General features: G+C 43.5%; 1 protein-coding gene across 2 annotated transcripts in view; it reads left to right on the top strand.

The window, feature by feature from the left end:
* Positions 1-505: 505 nt before the first annotated feature.
* Positions 506-18,388, top strand: part of pik3c2a (phosphatidylinositol-4-phosphate 3-kinase, catalytic subunit type 2 alpha) — a 43,591-nt gene continuing 25,708 nt past the window's right edge. Inside the window, exons 1-3 of one of the 2 annotated variants that reach the window (XM_076732277.1) lie at positions 506-609; positions 5,488-6,730; positions 17,280-17,377. In XM_076732277.1, the coding sequence (XP_076588392.1) occupies positions 5,570-6,730; positions 17,280-17,377 (1,259 nt within the window). In that variant the 5' untranslated portion in view covers positions 506-609; positions 5,488-5,569. Of the gene's footprint in view, positions 610-876; positions 1,004-5,487; positions 6,731-17,279; positions 17,378-18,388 lie in introns of those variants that run through there. The other variant, XM_076732278.1, reaches the window with a different exon arrangement.

Here is an 18,388-nt window from a genome sequence, read left to right as displayed (position 1 = left end):
AAATGCTTTAACGGTAAGGTCCAAAAATAACTATTTGTATACTAATTAACACTGACTTTCAGATTGCAAACATAAATGTATGTCACATCATTCTGAATACAAAAAATAACAGCACATACATTTCTAGGCACATTAAACCGGCGCTGAAAAAAGAATCCACAATCATTCATTGAGCAGAACAACGTAAGAAATATATATATTCTGTCACAAGCCAGGCATTAAAAATGTCACTGATGCAAAAGTACACAACTATCATCAAAATGTGCTTAAAGCAGCAAATTGACGCCTGTCCTTGTTATATTATTAGTCTGTTCTTGGAATGTTTTTACTGATGCAATAAACGGCATTTTAAAGCGATGCTGTAATGCTGCAAAAACACGCTGAACTGACCCTGAACTCCTCGACATGCTTCGACGCTAACTGCTTCGCTCCACACGGTGGCGCTGCTTCCCCGTCGAATCCTCAGCGGAGCGGCCGAGCCAGGCAGGAACGCTATCCAACCAAAACTCCATCCAACCTCCTCAACAGGAACTGACGTCCCTTCGGTGCAAGTGGATGGAAAAAATGCAGCTGCAGGAAAAATGGCTCCAAACACCGCACCGCTGAAAGGTAAGAAGTTAAACCTTTTTACAGTGAATGTCTGCGTGTCAAAGTTTGAGCTCGGAGTTGCCTGAAATCGGCGGCTGTGGCACCTCCGTGTCCAGCCGTCTCCCGTATGACCAAACCCGCATTTCTTCCTTGTTGTGGGCAGTTGGCAGGACCAAAGCAGTTGCCAGGGTACTTTTAAATTAATAAATCACTGTCTCTCAAAGGACGGGGCAGTAATGGAAGTTATCATTGTACAGTTAAATCCAGTCGGGTGTACGTTTCTGCGAACGGTGTTTTGCTAATTTTGCGTTGGTTACGTTTAGCGGCTAACTTAGCATTCAAAGTCAAAAGTTAACGTTAAAGTTCCTGCTGCTAACAAAAGTATCAGGAGGTGACATTTGATCGGGCCAGCCGGGTAAGTTAGCTAGACTACTCTGTTATTATCTGTCGAAAGTCAGTGTCGTCTCATATTAACAACTAGGTAGCTCTGATTTTACGATATGAACGGTGTGAGAAAGGCAACCGTTCGCGACATATTGTTGCATCGGTGAGTGTCAGGTGAACGTCAGCCGACAGGTTAGCTAGCTAGCCGAGTTGTATGCAACTGTTAGTTAGCAGCGATGAATTTAAAACCTACAAACGGCTCCGTGTAATTATCCTGTAGCGTTAGCTCCTTCCAGGTCCTGTTACTAAGACAAACATTTCTGTCGGTCGAGTTTCTATTGAACGTCTTCCAAAATGTTCCGTGAAGATGAAATATCCCCCCCTGCTAGCCATCAACACTTGGGCTCAGATGGAACATAATGTTTTCCTCAAAGTCTTTCGAGGAAAAGTTGAGCTTTTTTAAAAAAATCTAATTGGAGCGTAGAGAAGGAGAAGAGCATTATATGGTTTGAGTAATTAAAAGTTGTCCTTTAGGTGCTGCTCTGAATACAGCAGTAGCTTAAGCTGAATAGGTGCCTCTTGTGTAGTGATTGCATGTTCTTCTGCTTATGTGCAAATCCGTGTTCAATTATAGGTCTTACAGTTTAAAAGCCAGGGTTAGCCGGGAGGTTTTTTTGCTCATTTGCATGCATTTGTTGCTCAAAAATATAGCATTGTTGCCCGAATAACCCACAGTTGCACAGCTACATGGTGTGTTTGGGGTGCTGGCCAAGTGGACATTTGGGATTTCAGCCCCTTAGGGCTCTTAAATAGTCTTGACAGTTGACAGTTTTTATCTCTCTTTATAGATGTAATGTGCAGAAAGTGCAGAAAAAAAGCAAAAACCACAGAACATATTTTACAAATCTATAAACTTGACCTAGTTACTTATTTTCCTTTTATAAGACGCTGAACTGTACTTTGATCGGCTGCACAGTGTATTGCTAACATCTGCACTTCTGCACAGCTGCTGGAAGCCAAACTCTCACTCATTAGGTCCCATTAAGTCAAATCCTACATTCAAGGATTGGTTTGCAGTGTTTGAAGTGTGTCTTAAAGCAATGATCAGGTGCCCTTATGAACACTGAAACAGGTTTTGCTTGGTGTAATCATTCCTCCTGTTCATACAAGCTTTTAATCCCTTCCTAATGCAGTCTCAATAGAAGAGATGGGGGACAAATTCGGCAGTCCTTCTGTTCAAAAATGTCTTCCACAGATTATCTGAAGCAGTCTGAGTTAGTCAAATCAAGCAGATATCTTCCAAAGTTGGTCGTTTCCCGCACACAAAATCCCTCCCTTTTGTGTTTCCCTGGACAGATTTTCCTTGATAGTAACACAATGAAGCATTTTTTGTACTAAGAAGATTTTAACTTTGGAAGACATCCACTTGATTTGACTATCTCAGACTCCTTAAGCCTCACACCAGCATTGGATAAACATCGGTATGCATTCTTTTTGTATTGTGTCCCCCATCACTTCATCAAGAACAAATATCTTCAGGACCAGTATGAATGAGAGGAATGACTGCAGCACACATTCATAAGACCTGTCCTTTAACCTCTTCAAAGTACAAGTGCGACCTCATGCTGTGCTGTGCAGCCAGACGTCGTTCGAATCCGCAGAACTGTTTTTGAAAATTAGTGTAGATCTGAAAGTTTCAGCAGATACAAAATATGTAAGAATCTGGGGAAACATTTATGAGAATGATGCTAAAATATGTATAAGTTTCATGTTTGATGGAATCATGCGGCCATAAAAACATGGAGTCAAGGGTTTGAATGTGTTTCACTCAGTGTGAACATCTTTTAGCTTAACTGAAAATCTGGAACAAGCTGCTAAAGATATGTGATGCTGTCAGACAGTGTGGAGTACGATGTTTTTACAACTTTAAAGCCACCTAAAGGTCAAATTAAAGTAAACTGTATGTTAAGCGGTTAAAAAAATCATGATGGCCGTTTGGCAAACCATCAAGCAAATGATCTGGGAATTCTCCAGACTCCCAGAGTCCAATTTGTTACTCTGACCTCTGCATCCTTAAATCTTTTCACTGGAGGCTTATGGCTCAGGTAGCGTCTGAATACCTGGGCTGTGCCATCCTTTGCCGCGGTGCAGTGGAACATGGTTTGCAGAATTTGTCTTGGTTGTGTGTGGGATTTATCTTTGTATTTTCTCCTGTTGCCATACACGGATTTTAACCAGATGTCCGTCATGATTCAGAATCTTTTGTGTTTAGCGATGGTTTTGGTTACCTTAGCGTAGCTTGAGGCCTGACAGAGCTCCTTTGATAAAACTGCATACAACACGTTTTCCTTTTCTCAGCCTTCCTCAAATTAGAACTGTATTGGAATGATCTTCCCAATCTGCAGTGATCTACAGTGCAAAACAGTTAGTCAAATCAAGACTAATGTTTATGAGCTTTAATCACATGGTTTCTCAGGTTGACCCAGTGTTTACATACAGAATCAGGAAGTAGCTGCCGTTCAGTGTCTCACTCTGTGTGTTAACCTCAGCACTTGGCAGTTTACAGGGCTCTGACCTTTTCACTATGCAACAGTGACTTTAACGACTGAGCTTCAGTCTGTCAGAGCATGCATTCTTACTCTGGGTGAAATCGATGACACACACATGAACTACTTTGGTCCGAACATGTGACATTTCTGCACAGAATTAAGCCATCAGTGACAGCAGGTGCCAGAAGACAATGACCTTTCTTTTTATGCATTCTCTGTCCCCAAGCTGTCTTCTTGGCAAAGTTGGCACCGAGCTCGCCTAGTCAAATGCTTAATGAATGCACCCACATTGTCACTGCCCGCTGGTGTTAGCACAGCTGATAAGACAATCTTGGGCCATGGTGCTAACATAATGCTAACATAGTGAGAGAAAGCTAGAGGAATAGAGAGGGAGAGACCCGCCGGGCTGCTTAGCATGCCAAATTCCTCAGCTGCACAATAGTGCTAGGCTAGCCTGAGCCCCAGCACAGCCAGCCTTCTCCACCACAATGGGAGGGGAAGCTCAGGAGAGGCCGGTGACGCCTGGGGAGGGAAGGAACTCACTCAACCCTGGGGCAGTGATCGTTCGATGAATGGTTGCTTTGAGAAGGCGCTGTGTCATTTTAGGACCACAAAACACTCTTTGCAGCAATGTTTTTCTCATGTTGTAGATGCAGGATAGTCTTGGCTCCTTCCTGTTATAGACAAAAAAGATTATCAGGAGTGGAAGATGCCCTTGTTTGGCATCAATTCTGGGTTTTTCAGGGTTTGCTGGGAAAGAAAAAGTTTGACATTTTTTGTTATTATTGAACCTTTATTTAACCAGGAAAGCCCCATTGAGATCACAAAATCTCCTTTTCAAGGGAACCCTGACCAAGATAGCAGCATTAGAGTGCTTCAAGCAGCATGCATGCAAACAATAAAAACACACCAAACAAAGCATACAGCATTAACTGGCATCACCTTGGAATGGTAGGAAAGAATTTCCAGATTACCTGATAATAAAAATGAATTGTTAGTTGCCGTGCTGCTCACCAATTTGTAACTTAACTGCGTGCCAATCTGTGATGTGAGTCATATGTCACCTCCTTTTTATAAATCGCTTTGTGCAATTGTTTGATCTAGTCTTTTTTTGGTATGTGGTCAGCCCAGCTGCTTGGTTAAACAATTACAAGGTGCACCTTGCAATCTGCTTACTGTGAGCGAGCTGATCAGTTTAAATGTCATGAACATGCTGGTAATGTAGCCCCACCCGTGTCGTATTTGATCTATCTGATGCCCTTGACTCCAAAACAAGCACAAGTAATGATTGGCTGTGCATATGTGACAAATGGCAGCCAATCAATAAGCAATCAAAGCCTGGTTACAGGGGATAAAGAACTGCCATTTAACAAACAATGCTGAAACTTGGGCAGCTGTGGCTCCTGGAGCCGGACACTGAAGCCCAGTAGCTCCTGATGCCCAGGACAGCGTCTTTCATCTGTGTGTGTGTGTGTGTGTGTGTGTGTGTGTGTGTGTGTGTGTGGGTGGCACATTGTGAAGTGCTTTGGTATAACAGTGCTAGATAAATGCAGTCTGTTTGCTCGTGTCACATCCAGGTACATGCAAACAAACTTTTGATGGAGTAATCTCTGTGAACTGTCACATGAAATGAATGACCCTTTCATTTGTTTTCAGTGCAGCAGGGTAAAATGGCTCAGGTTACATTAACAGCAATTTCATACATACAGCAATGTTGGATAAAGATTCTTCTTCTAAATCTGCATTTAGTAAATAAATAATGGATCTCAAAGATATTCTTACTGTGTATAACATGCTCTCTTAATTCCTGTAGGTGGATAATGGTAATGGACTTTTGTACGACTGGTATTTGTCAGAGCTAAATATTTCTGGTCTTTGGATTTGTCAGTATAAAACTTTTTCTGCAGCATGCAGATGACACCCTTTTGATGTAATTCGTGCAAATGTCTTTTTAATCCTTTTTTAGGTGTTTGAAGATTTTCTCTGCAATCCTTTGGGCCACACTGACTTAAAAGCTGTCACACTCATGGCACCCTCCAGTTGACAGAATGGCCCAGATATCAAGTGGTAATGGGTTCAAGATGGATGTCCCCCAGCCAAAGGGGGTTGTGGGTAAGGAGGAAGCCCTCCGCATGGAGGAAGAGGCTTTAGCAAAATTGCAAAGGGAGAAGAGACACACTCTTTCAGCTTCAACACCCTCATCTTCCTCTGCAGCATCCTCATCGTTCTCAAAACCAAAACCATCAAAATCTACCACTACTGCTCCTCAACCTTCACCCTCTATTAATAGACCAGAAAAGGACCTCATTGTCTTCCCAGAGACCAAGAAGCAGGCAGAGCAGGACAAGTTCAGGGATATTGATGTGGACAAGCTGACCAATGAGGAACTTGAAAAGCTCCTACTGGATGAAAACTTTGGGGCTAACAGCAAAGTGTCCCGCCCCTCATCACTACTGGGGTTCAACCTCAGTGCCTCCTACCCTGGAGGCCATGCCTGTAGCTCCTCTCCTTTCCAGAGCAGCCAGTGGGCACCTGTTCTTTCTGCCCCATCTAGCTCCAGTGTGTCCACTCCCACCCATCAGCCTACCCCATTGTTCCCCTCTGCTCCATTCCCTAAACCAGGAACATTTCAGAATGGCTTCACTCCAGCCTTGTCACCCTTCATGGCCCTGCCAGCACAGCAGTCACCCTTCATGGCCTTCACTCCCATCCAGCCTGCTGCTGCCATGGTGTTCCCACAGCCAACCGTGGACCCAGAGATGGCCAAACTGTTCGACAAGATTGCCAGCACCTCAGAGTACTTGAAGAATGGCAAATCGGCCAGCACTGACCTAGATTCCTCTCAAGCGGGCTCAGCTTCTCTGGCCCCCGAGCCACCACCCCAGCAGCCAGCAGTGATGGAGTCTTCTAGCATCAGCCGCTTTGACTGGCTGGATCTGGACCCACTTACAAAGCGTAAAACTGAGAATGAGGACGCCTCCCCTGCATCAGGAGGCACGGCACAGACAGTATCAGGAGTTCCGGCAGGGGATCCTTGGGAAGCGGTGCTCGAGACTGAAGGGAACAGTAATAACAGCAGCCCCCAACTGGAAGCAAAAGCATCGCTGTCAGTTCGCTCACAGCACAGGAGAGCATCAACAGGAGCAGCTGTGACCAGGAGTCATTCGCTCAACATCCCAGGGACCTCCACCCACAAACTAAGCAGTCAGGTAGGATCACAGTAAAATGTAAAAGTATAAAAAATGAAAATTATTTCTTTTTATTATTATTTCTTCACAACCGGATTTAGCAATTTTTGTAATATACCTGTACACTGAATCAAACCACACCTGCTCAGTTCTGATGAAGCAGAGCTCTTGACACCTAACACTGTGTTTTTCTACACTCACAATTTCAATTGTTGCTTATGGATATGACATGTTATAGAGAAGAACTTGAGATTTGAAAGCAAGTTTTTCATACTTTTTAATGATGGCTGCATTGCGTTTAAGTGTGCCAGTTTCAGGACCCTGGTATTGTAGATGCTGACTCAATGACATGGCCAACTGGGAGATTAAATGAAAAAGCCATGATTAATGTTATTAGTCACATCTGTGTCCCATTCAGTCAAGCGTTCTGTTTCATATTCACACCAGGTGACTGCACAGCCACTGCAGGGTTTAGCTGAACCCAGTGGGTTAACTACTTTGCGACTTGGCCAGTGTTTGTCAGTCCCCATCCTTAACCATGTCCATGACCTGGACCTGCTACTCCGGTGTCACACTGAAAAGTCCATTTGCTAACAGCGATCCATCTTTGCACACTATTGATGGCATAATGTGCGGCATAATTACTAAATAAAGCCACCCCTCTTAAAACATGAGCGAGTGTGAGTATAGTTTAGTCAGAACAGATGATGGAGGATCTTCTTCTTAAACCAAAATACCAATCAAGGTCTTGAGTACAACTGCATGTGTACTCTTCATTCATTCACTAGCACAAGCTAAACATCCTCTTTGCTTCTGCTCCCTGTAATTAAGTTTTTCATTGTGGTTAGCTACCCACTGTTTCACCCCACAATTTCCTCTCAACCGCATTTTGTGATTAATTTTGCCATGCGAGACGAGAGTGATCTAATTTCTTGTGATGAATATTTAGAACTTTCATTTGGGACAGTGCTGTGGGCGAGTGGCATGGGACATTGCTGCCTCTAATTTTTTTTTCTGCCTAAAACTAAACAACCATCTGTCATTTGGCTGCCAGCTCTGAGATGAGACAAGACGAGCGTTTTGGTCTACAGCAGTACAACCGTACTGAAGCCAACCAGCCAAATATGATCATGTCACCATGTGTCTTCCTCTATGGTCAGTATTTGAGAGTCATATTAGGCAGGTGTTGCGAATCATCTGCGTGGAAATGAGTAAACGATATTACACGCTTCATTGGAAGTGCTTTTCAGTTATTATGGCAGAAGTGAAAAACTCTTTAAGGGTGTTTCGATATGTGTTACTGGCCCCTGCAGTTGGTAGAAATGTATACAGTCACCCCTGCACTCTAGGCAAGATACGAACAATATTGCAGTATTGCTTTACATGACCACCAGTGGTGAAAAACTCCACAGAGTACATGTAAGACCTAGGCAGGCTATTGTGTTGGACACTGTATCAGTTTTTTTGGCAGTTTTCAAGACGCCCACTTCCTGCTCATTGTGTTTCTCTGTGTCATGCCCAAACAATCGGTCTCTGTGGTGTGTTTCTCACACCAGGGTGATAATTAACTTTACAGCAGCGCAAAGGCCCTTATTTCCAGAATCTCCCATGTTTGCAGAAAACCAGGAAATTTGACACAATTGGAAAATGGTGTTTGGAAAGATTATAGTACGGCATGGTGACAATATTTAAATAAATGTGGTGCAATAGGTCAGAAACATGACAAGCCAAGGGTGGTTTCAATGCACTGTTCCAGTCTATGTGGGGCTCTGCAGACATATACTTTGCCATTCATCAAAGGCAACTGGTCCAGTCTGTACACCCAGCTGTGTCTTCCACGGTTGAGGAATGTCTCTTTGAAAGTGTTTGCTTACACTTGCCTATATGTTATGTCTCAGTTTAAGCCTGTGTTTGCTGGTCAGACTACCGCCTTGTATAAACTGAGCCTTTTAACTCAATGTTCTTCACCTGCGTCCCCCTACACTCTCACTTTTTTCTGCATCCATTATGTCTACAGTCTTGTCGTGATGGTATGTGTGTTTGCTTGCTCCTCTTGTTCCATCTGCTTGCCTGGCAGTCAGCACCCATGTTGTTATAAACAGGAACAAGCCCGTGCAGCTTCCCTATGCCCCACAGCACGACCGGAGCGACCTAAGAAATCAGCCTCAGAAGCTCATTTAGACATAAGGCAGAGGCTGTGGCATGCCATAATTAAAGCTGCTGTGATTATATCCTGCGATGTGGGCAAATAAGACAATAACTCCTGTATCTGCAAAAGACTTCCAGTAGTTTGTGTATGGAACGTTTTTAATATGAAGCAGTAGCTTGAAATATTCAGTTTGCAGCACCCGTAGCTTAACGCAGCAAGTACACGCAAAACGAAACAGTCTGAGAACAGCAAGGCTGATGTCTGTGGTCGGAAGTCTAGTTTCATGTTCCTATGTTCCTGCTCTCACGCCATCTAACAGAGGCTACAACACCAGGAGCTGCTAAACCTCAAGTCTTTTTAACAAGGGGCGTTTCTTCAGTTGCCTGCGTGGACCACACGTATTGAGCAGATCAGTTCACAGTGATGACACTGCTCGGTTGAGGGCAGAGCGCTGGCCTTGCTTTCCAAGAAAGACTAAAATATTGACGTTCCCTGAAAATTGTTTTCGTCTTGCTTCCCTTAAAAGGCCAAACCAGTGTTTTGCATGTTTTTGCCTACGTATGCTTGTACATTAGCGGTTGACCGATACAGGATGGCAGATGCCGATACTGAGACATGACAATATACAATGCTGTTGTTCTTTTGCATCTGATAAAGTATGTGTCACCCAGCAGCATCCCTTTTGTCTTTGGTAAATGTCTTGGTCAGCACTAATGTGTTACTCATGCGCAGACAAATGTCTGAAAGTAAAAAATGTGCATTGTCTCTGACATGTCTGACATTTTTTGTCTACTCTGCCTCGTGAGCACAGGCTTGGGCCGACGCTGATTGTCTCAGCATGCCAAGTGTCAACACGATTAACCGCTCTGCTGCTAATTTGCATCGCTGCAAAAACATTTTTCGAAGCATGCACTTATGTTTTGAATGGTTTTCCTGACATTTCAGACAGCCTCTGGTTTCAATTACTTTCAGAATGGAATTGAAGATATTACCTTACATAGATTTGAAACTTGCTTGAGCTAGTTAACCCTTGGTAGTAAGTGTGTCTTGTTTTATTGTCAAAGTTGCTTTATCATTGTGTGGTACTATTGTTTATTGATGACGTGGTGCTTTAATGCTGTTACAGACTTCAGAAAGGTAAAATCCATTACAAGAGTGATTTACCAAGGATATCCAAAGAGCAGTCAAGGACATTAGGGTAATCTGACAGGATGACAGGAGGTTGTTCTGTTTTTATACTGCTCGTATACTTACTTGTTGTAACATCTGATTCTAGATTGGTTTATTGCACCAACTTCCCATCAATAAATGTCAGCAATGACTGGAAACACCCACCTCTGTTTTATGAAAGTACAACACACAAAAACAGCTCCGCTGTTTCAGCCGATACAGTCTATGTGTGGGCTGATCACTTTGCGACACTGGTGTTGAGTTACAGAACAGATCCAGACATCAGACACCTCTTGACCCTTGCTCTAAGAGCTTAATGAAATCCTCCACTGCCCCACAACATGTTCTGAAAAAACTTGTTTTCACATACTGTAAGTAATCTCTGTGTTCTTCCAAAAACATTTCATCTTAAATGGAAAGAAAAGAAAACAGTATTTTAATTGAGTCTCATTGAGGAAGCGAATACTGCCAGGTTGTTGGCCCTAACCTTGACAAATGTGGTGAGACTGATTCTGGATACAATCTTGTTATGAGCTGCAAATAATGCGACGTTAATGGGGTCAGACCTACCATCCGTAGCCAAACTTGGTTTAACATGTGGCCTAACAGAATCCTTTGAGGACCTGCCTCTTTAAAAGGAACCGATTTTCTTTTATCTACCCACATGCCCAAGTTTAACTCCTATTACACTGAAAAGTAGATGTAAATGTGGACAAACTTTATCAACAAAAGGCAGAAATCTCAAGGGACGGCACTAGGAATGATTGTAATCGTGTTGCGTTGTTTCACTTGCAATTATGTGTCCCAAGAAGTTTTTTTTTTTTTTTTTTTTTTTCAAATCTGTTATTTCCAAGATTTGGATGGTTGTAAGTCAGTCTGAAGTTGGCAAAACTTGTTGTGGTTGGCAAGAGTGCAGTGTAAGATGTGGTCGTGTGGGCAGAGGGGTGTAAAATGGAACAAATGAGTTTGAACTTGGAGACTTAGTCAGAGCTGGGCTATCGACCATGGAGTCACACCACCTCTACTGCATGTCTCACTCTCTTCCTCTTCCTTTAGTCTATGGTGTGTATTTGTCTCCCACTCCCCCCGTCTCATACTTTCTCTCAGTTTTCACTCCGTTCTTCTTTTCTCTTTCTTTATCTACTGTCTCTTCTTCTGTCTTTACAGTGTCACAATTCATTTCTTCATCTCTATCACTGTCTTCTGTTCTCCACACCATCAGTCTCTCTCCCTCCATTCACCGGCTGCCTGTTGTGCCTGACTACTAATCCCTTGCTTTGGCCTTTGGATATGAAGCTGTAGGTTAGTTATAATCAGTCAAACAAATAACTCTATCTCCAGTTTAGCCGTCACGCCTCACAGCACCAATGCCTGTTCAGACCTGGCTCTTAGTGTTTGCAAAGCAGCGCTGAGCGTTAATGCGTCATTTACCACACATGGCCATGTCTGGCAACACAGATTCGTGCTGCTTATCCTCACAATTGTTTCAAGAGGTGTTAGTCGTGTAGTAGATCTTCAAAACCAGAGGAGAAATGGTAAGATGGTGGTGGTGGATTTTTAGTGAGATACATGCATACATAGAGTAGTCTGGACTGAATCCAGCTTCATGGTCCTTAACTATGCAAATTGATGAAAGCTGCAGGGAAATGTGAAGCAGATTTGATCATTTTACTAACTAATTGTTGATCTATTTCATTTATGAGTACCAGTTTTTCAGTAACTAACTGCTGATAATGCTCAGTGTGACTGCGGTTAACGGAGATAATGATTATGTAATAAGCCACATAAACCAATCAGCCGGATTAAATTTGAGGAAGTAGTTTTAAAGCACACACTGAAGTATTTTGCTCGGCCTTTCATTGCAGTTTGAGTGAACATGTCTGTGCCTGTTTGTTCTTGCACTTTCCCTTCAAAATGTCCTGCAGGCTGATTTTTATCTGAACTGGCTGTTTTTATCTGAACATATGCTGTGATTCAAGATATGCGTGTGTGTGTGAAACTGAAACCGACAGTATGCCAGCATGCACTGCACATTTTTCCAGCCTAAGACACCGTCAAATCTCTCCTTCCCCCACAGATTAAAAGACCTCCAGCAGCTCTTTTACGTCTCTCACACCTCCATAGCATCCCACTCCAGACTCTGCCCCATTTTCTTTTATTATCATTTAATTGCACCTTAAGCACAAGCATGCGAGGCTGCAGCATACTCAACGCTGTCTGCATTTTGTTCCAGCAGACAGATTGTTGGGTTAAAAGTTTGGTGTAGTACAGGGATGTGGCATGCATTCCAGTTAACTGTGTGACTCACTGGGCAAACAGCTCTATGTCTCCTAACCTTTGACCTTGTTTACTGGCAGAAAACAGGAGACACATTGTGGAAGATGGAGTGAGGAAGCAGGTAGAAACCAGATACTAACGCACATTATGAAAACCTTGCTAACAAGTGTTTTGGGAATAGATCGAGGGATGTAATGTTTCAGAGAAAAGCATGTCAATGAGTGTCAAGACTGGTGAGTTTTTAGTGTTTGTAACTGAAATTTCTTCCAGTCACCAAATAGCCATCTAATCCTAGTGTCTATGTGACGGTCAGTCAGTCCCTCGAACTACATTTTTTGAAGGCAGAGATTTCAGTTTATCCCAGGAAGCATGAGTTAGTTAGCAGTCAGTCACTTCCTTTTCGAAAGAAGAAGTTGCTGTATGTTTTTCTGAGCAGCTGGTTCCTCTGATGTAAACTACGGAGCTTCTCACCCATACCGAGCCTCATTGAACGATGAAGCTGTATCCAAGTAGAGGAGTTTAGAGGACGCTGTTGATGAATGCAGCCAAAAACGTTTTAGTGGACAGTTAGAGGTTGCTGAGTATCCACAACCCATTAAAATCAATCTACATCTCTTTAGTAAGTGCTGGATCAGCATGACAGCATCACTCAGTATTTCCCACGCTAAGTTTTATAGTGAAATGAAGCCTGAAGCAACTGTAGTACATTTTCCTTGTCGCCACAGTGCTGAAGAAACATAAACTTTGGCAGTAAACTAACCATCACACGCTGCTGTGCGTTTTCTGGGTTTTTAAAACTTGCAGGCTGTTCAGGTATCGACAGTGGCTTGTGAGCATTGAGTGCAGGTTTCCTGTGGACAGTGTGAGGTCATTTTCATTTGGCTGGCACAGAGACGCAAGGTGGTGTCTTATGTCTTGATGTGTACTGTAACTTGATGCCGATGTCAGGCTTGGAATTACCACCAGCCACCAGTCGAGGCTGCGGTTGGTTAAGCCTTTCGGTCCGGCCGCTGTACTGCGTGTCTGTGTCCCATGGGAGACACCACAGAGTGCCTCAAGCTGACCGTGTTCTCCTCTGTTGAACTCGAGGGACAGCACAACAGTTTTTGTTAAAGCCTTTCTTCTCGTTTTTTGTTAGCATCAGAAGCAAGCACAAAAAGCCTGTGAGAGACGGAGGGTACAAGCTGTCTGGCCCTGGTTCAGATAGTGAAAACCTCAATGACACCTATGGGGAACCTATGTTGCCACTTGCCAGTAATTTGGTACATTGGTACATTATCAAAATTGCAATATGGCCAAGTGAAATATCTACATCACAGAAGCGGCAGCTTTTTGATAGAAGGTCATTAAAAAGCAGCATTATAATGATGTAATGTGGAGCTGCAGAGACGCCCTGGCTCACAAATCCTGTTGTCCAGATCACAGTTGCTGTAAATATTATAATTCAGTATGTCTAAAGGTTTCTCTTCAGTCAACCACGAAGTTACGCTTGAAAAATGGCATGAATAGTTTTCTGTGTCTTTCGTGAAAGCAGGAGTCACATGTTTCCTAATTGATCATGTCTCACTCTGGAGCATAATGTGGCCAGCTAAGTGATGCAGGACACCCAGGACAAAAACACCTCTTTTCCACACTCCAATCTTGCCAACGTAGACATTTGTCAGGACAGTTGCGTCAGAGCGCTCAGCAGGTTTGGAGAGTGTGGAGAAATAATTTTTGACAACTCCTTGTCTTGTCTACTTTTCGTGTGGAAAATGCAGGAAATCCATCATCCAGAATGTTGTCAGAAATTCCCATCAGTGGTGAATTATAGGCTAAAAGACAGATTAATTGCTAATGTGTAAAACTAGGAGTCTATAAATTAGATAACCGGAGCATCAGTTTGTACACAGTGAGGGTTTAAAGCCCTAACTGGCTGTGAAATGACTCAGACTCAGACTTTGTGGATTATAGTTGTCTCTGTTCAGATTTCTGTCATGAACCAGCTCTGCTCACATACCACGGTGTACTCTTATAATCTTCCTTTATGTTCCACCGTGTGTTCCCAGTATTACAGTGACACATCGGTACAAGCAGAGAAAGGATGAAGGATTAGTCAACATGTGAATCATATGGAGCCTTTCCCATGACTTCAGACACCAGGAGCTCTCCGTCCGGGTCCGACAACATCGATAGAGTGAAACAAAGACGGGCCTATCCCGCTGTACATCCTGCTGCGTGTGTTTGTGTGTGTGTCTTGTCGTGCGACAGTCCGCTAACACGGCCTCATTGGAGTATCTGCCCGTGTTTGTTTTCACTGAGGCGGTCCTGACTGCAAACATAAACACAGCTAATGCGCTCTGTTAGTCTCTCTTCTCGTCGGCTTTCTGATGTTTTCTCTCTGTCTCTCTATCAACCTTACTTTCCCTCTTCGACCTTCTGTTTTTTAATCTTTCACCCTCTTCCCCTTTTCGTTTCCCGTCCTTCTCTCTCCCTCCGTATCTCTGTTTCCTCACACCGTTTATTGAGTTTTATGTGGTTTTGTGCTAATCCTTGCTAATCGTATTGAACCACTAAAAGCACTCTGAAGGCTAAATCTGAAATGAAAAATTGAGATGGAGAGAATCAGTCTCCTCTCTCCCTTGCTGGGAGATGCAGGTGGTTTGGTGTCAGGCTTGGCCTCCTTTCCGAGCTCCATGCTGACTTTGAGAGATTTCGATCTCCTGCTGTCCAGTCAGGTCAGCTCCCCCCTTTTGAACGAGAAGCCTCTGCTCTTGGGGCTGCACAGCTTTGGACCTAAATGATAACGCAGGATTAACATGATGGATGTTGTGATCTTGTTAATTAGGGTTGGCATTCTTGTTTTTTCATTTCGAGATGTTGTGGCATTGTGCCTTCATTGGATAGTGTTAATAAAGTGAAGCGACTAAGGAGATCAACGTGCAACAAAGATCTGTGGCTGGAGTTGAACTGGCGACATTGTGGTTATATGTGTCTTAACTGCTTGGTTTGTTGATGACAAGCAGAATTAATTGATTGCCTTTTGTGCAGAGCTGAAATGATTACTCAATGAGTAAATCAACTGAATATTAATTGGCCACTATGTTGCCAAGGATTTGTTTCAAGAATGTTTGGAGCAGAAATGTCAGACATTCTTTACTTGCAGCTTCTCCAAGTCATCGACATGTTTCACTATTCTCTGACATTTAAGACACCACGAATGAAGGATCCAGCGTGCAGGACTCAGGGGGATCTATTGGCAGAATCGCCCGAGAATAAGAAAGTCGTGTTTTCACTGCTTTGGAATGAGCTCTTTATATCTACAGAGGGAGCGGGTCCTCTTCCACAGAGTCTGCCATGTTGCACCGCCGTGTACCGTAGCCCAGAGCGGACAAACGTCACACTGGCTCCAAAGAGAGACTTTCATACTTTTTAGTGAGCACTGTAGGAGAGGATGTGATAACGGGTACTCATTTGCAGTGTGTCACCTCTAGATGCCGCTAAATCCTACACACCAGACCTTTAGTCGATTAATCAAGAAAATAAGTGTCAGAATAATCAACAATAAATATTCTTCTTAATTGCAGCCATAATCTTGCGTCCAGAACATGAATCCATACGATCTTCTTCGCCGTGTGACGCTCCAGCAGACGGATTCTAAGTGAAATTCTTTGAGGACATGCAGTCATTTGAAGCGTTTCTTAACCGGCTGAGGTGTGATCCCAAACTAAATGAATTTGAGGGCAGAGAAAGATCTTCAGATTCTCAGAGCAGCTCGTGACGGTGTGCTCGTCAAACTGGAACCATAGAAGTTAAGTTGACCTGACACTTGGAAAAAAAAAACCCCTTCTGGGAGTTTTTAGTTGTCTCACCTCATTGTCGTTGCACATGAAAAGGCAGCTCTGTGCCCCCTGGACTCATCAAAGAACTCCAGGTTCAACATCTCCCACAAGTCTCTGAGGAGAGGAATAAGCTATTATTATGACATTCCAAACATTTCCTTTTCCCCCTCTCTCTCTCTCTCTCTTACACTCTCTCTCTCTCTCTCTCTCTCTCTCTCTCTCTCTCTCTCTCTCTCTCTCTCTCCCCCTTCCTCTCCTGCCCTGTCTTCAAACCCCTCTCTCCCTTGTTGGGAGTGATGTCAGAGTCACAGATTTCCAAGCCGTGACAGAGCACTTTTGCAGACTGAGCCTGGCGCAGGAAGGGGCGGGACCCTTTCACTCCTCATTTCCTGTGCCACAGGAAGTGCATTCCTCAGCCACTGGCAGTAAGACAGCAGTTAAGAGCCGAGCGTAACTGCGAGTTCCCGGCAACAAGCCAGCCTCCAGGAAAGGGAGCTGTCTGTGTGTGTGTGTGTGTGTGTGTGTGTGTGTGTGTGTGTGTGTGTGTGTGTGTGTGTGAGAGAAAGAGAAAGAGAAGACAGATTTACAGATTTACAGATCATTCAACGCGGCTCTTAAAATGTTTGAGAAAAAAATAAATAAGAGAAAAAAGATAAATAAAGAAGAAATATTTCCTCCCCGCATTGTAAAACTTTTTTCACTAGAAGAGGAGTCTAGCTCAGCCTCTGGAGGATGTAATCGTTACTGTGTGTGCGCCAGACAGACTCTTAAAATCAAAATTTACACTTAAAAGACTGAACCGTAATTAAATGTTTAACGAATGCTTTTCACAATTTAAGAGACAAAGGCATAAAAGAGCTGGACACCCCAGTGTGTGTCTCTCTGTGTCAGACCTTTGCTCTTGCTGACATGTTTATTCACACTGCAGGATTCATAGCTCTGAGGTGTTTTTAATGAAACTGTCCCCTCAGTGATCCCCGAACACAAATCACCATAAAGACTCGAAGCTTTGTTGTCACAGTCGGTCCAGTTAAACTGTGCTGCCTGTCTCCATCTGGCTTGCTTCTGTTTCTAAGCATATGACTCAGATGTATTTTTCTACTTCCCTGACTGTTTGTGTGTTTTTGTGTGTCCGGCTCTTCTGCTCCTGTAGGACAAGGGGAAAGGAAAAGGTCTGGTGAAGAATGCCGCCCTGGAAGAAGAAGACGCTCAAAACCTGGAGGTTGTCGCCTTCTGTGAAGACGTAGCAACGTAAGCTGCTTCTTGTTGGCGTGTTCATAAACGCTCTCCTTTGAGTGTTTTTCACCTTCTTTGATGCTTTGTAACATTTTGACATCTTATACATGTGAAGCATCTTATGGATCCGACCTTTCAGCTGTCTCACAGACTCTCAAACTGCAGTCCCACGCCGGCCACCCTGCGCCACCTATAGCATGCACCAATAGTAACAGACAGTTTAAATCATTAAATGGTGATGTCGCCACCTACAGGCAAGGAAAGTAATAGCTGCATGAGAATTGGACATGAGAAGTGAACATTGGACCTAGCGGAAAAGTCAGGGGATCGCCAAAGTCATTAGGATTCACCCTCTGTGCAGAATTTCTTGGCAGTCCATCGAATAGTCTGAACCAACATTGCCGCTAGCGTGGCTAAAAATAGCATTTTCTTTCTTGCTTGTATGTGAGCGTAAACGCACACGTGTACATTTTCATGCATACATACACATAATTGCATGTTTTGAAGCTCTGTGTTTCCTGTGCCTGGACAGAAACTCTCACTCCAGTAGTTAGTTTGGGTGGAGTGATGATTAAGCTGCGTTCAGGGAATCCACTTTCATGACGATAGCAGAGTCAACGCCCGCTGTCTGCCCAGCGTCCTCGCCGCCCGCTTGCTGGTCAACGCTCACTCTGCATAGTTTGCAATTAAAAGGAAGTTAAGCTCTTGTAAGAATGTGAATGAATAATGTTAAAATAATTTCAGAGCATTTTCGTGATCTTTTACCCTCCCAGCTACCCAAGCCAAAAGTATCAATCAGTCAAAATTACAGGCTAATGATGGCTTATTGTTTCTGGAGGCTATTTCGACTTGGGAGAACAGAGTAATATGGTAATGGTAAATTCCCAGTGATTTTATAGAACCATATCTGTGTGCATATTTTTCCTCCTCTTCTTCTGCCCTCCATCCAGTGTTCCTGTTCTACTGCCCATGATGCATCCAGCAGTTTCATCCAAGCGATCTGATCCATATGCCAGGCTGGCTCTG

This window comes from Chaetodon auriga, chromosome 6, assembly GCF_051107435.1.
Source record: "Chaetodon auriga isolate fChaAug3 chromosome 6, fChaAug3.hap1, whole genome shotgun sequence".
In the NCBI taxonomy this organism is placed as follows: Eukaryota; Metazoa; Chordata; class Actinopteri; order Chaetodontiformes; family Chaetodontidae; genus Chaetodon; species Chaetodon auriga.
This window is presented reverse-complemented; position numbering and strand designations above follow the sequence as displayed.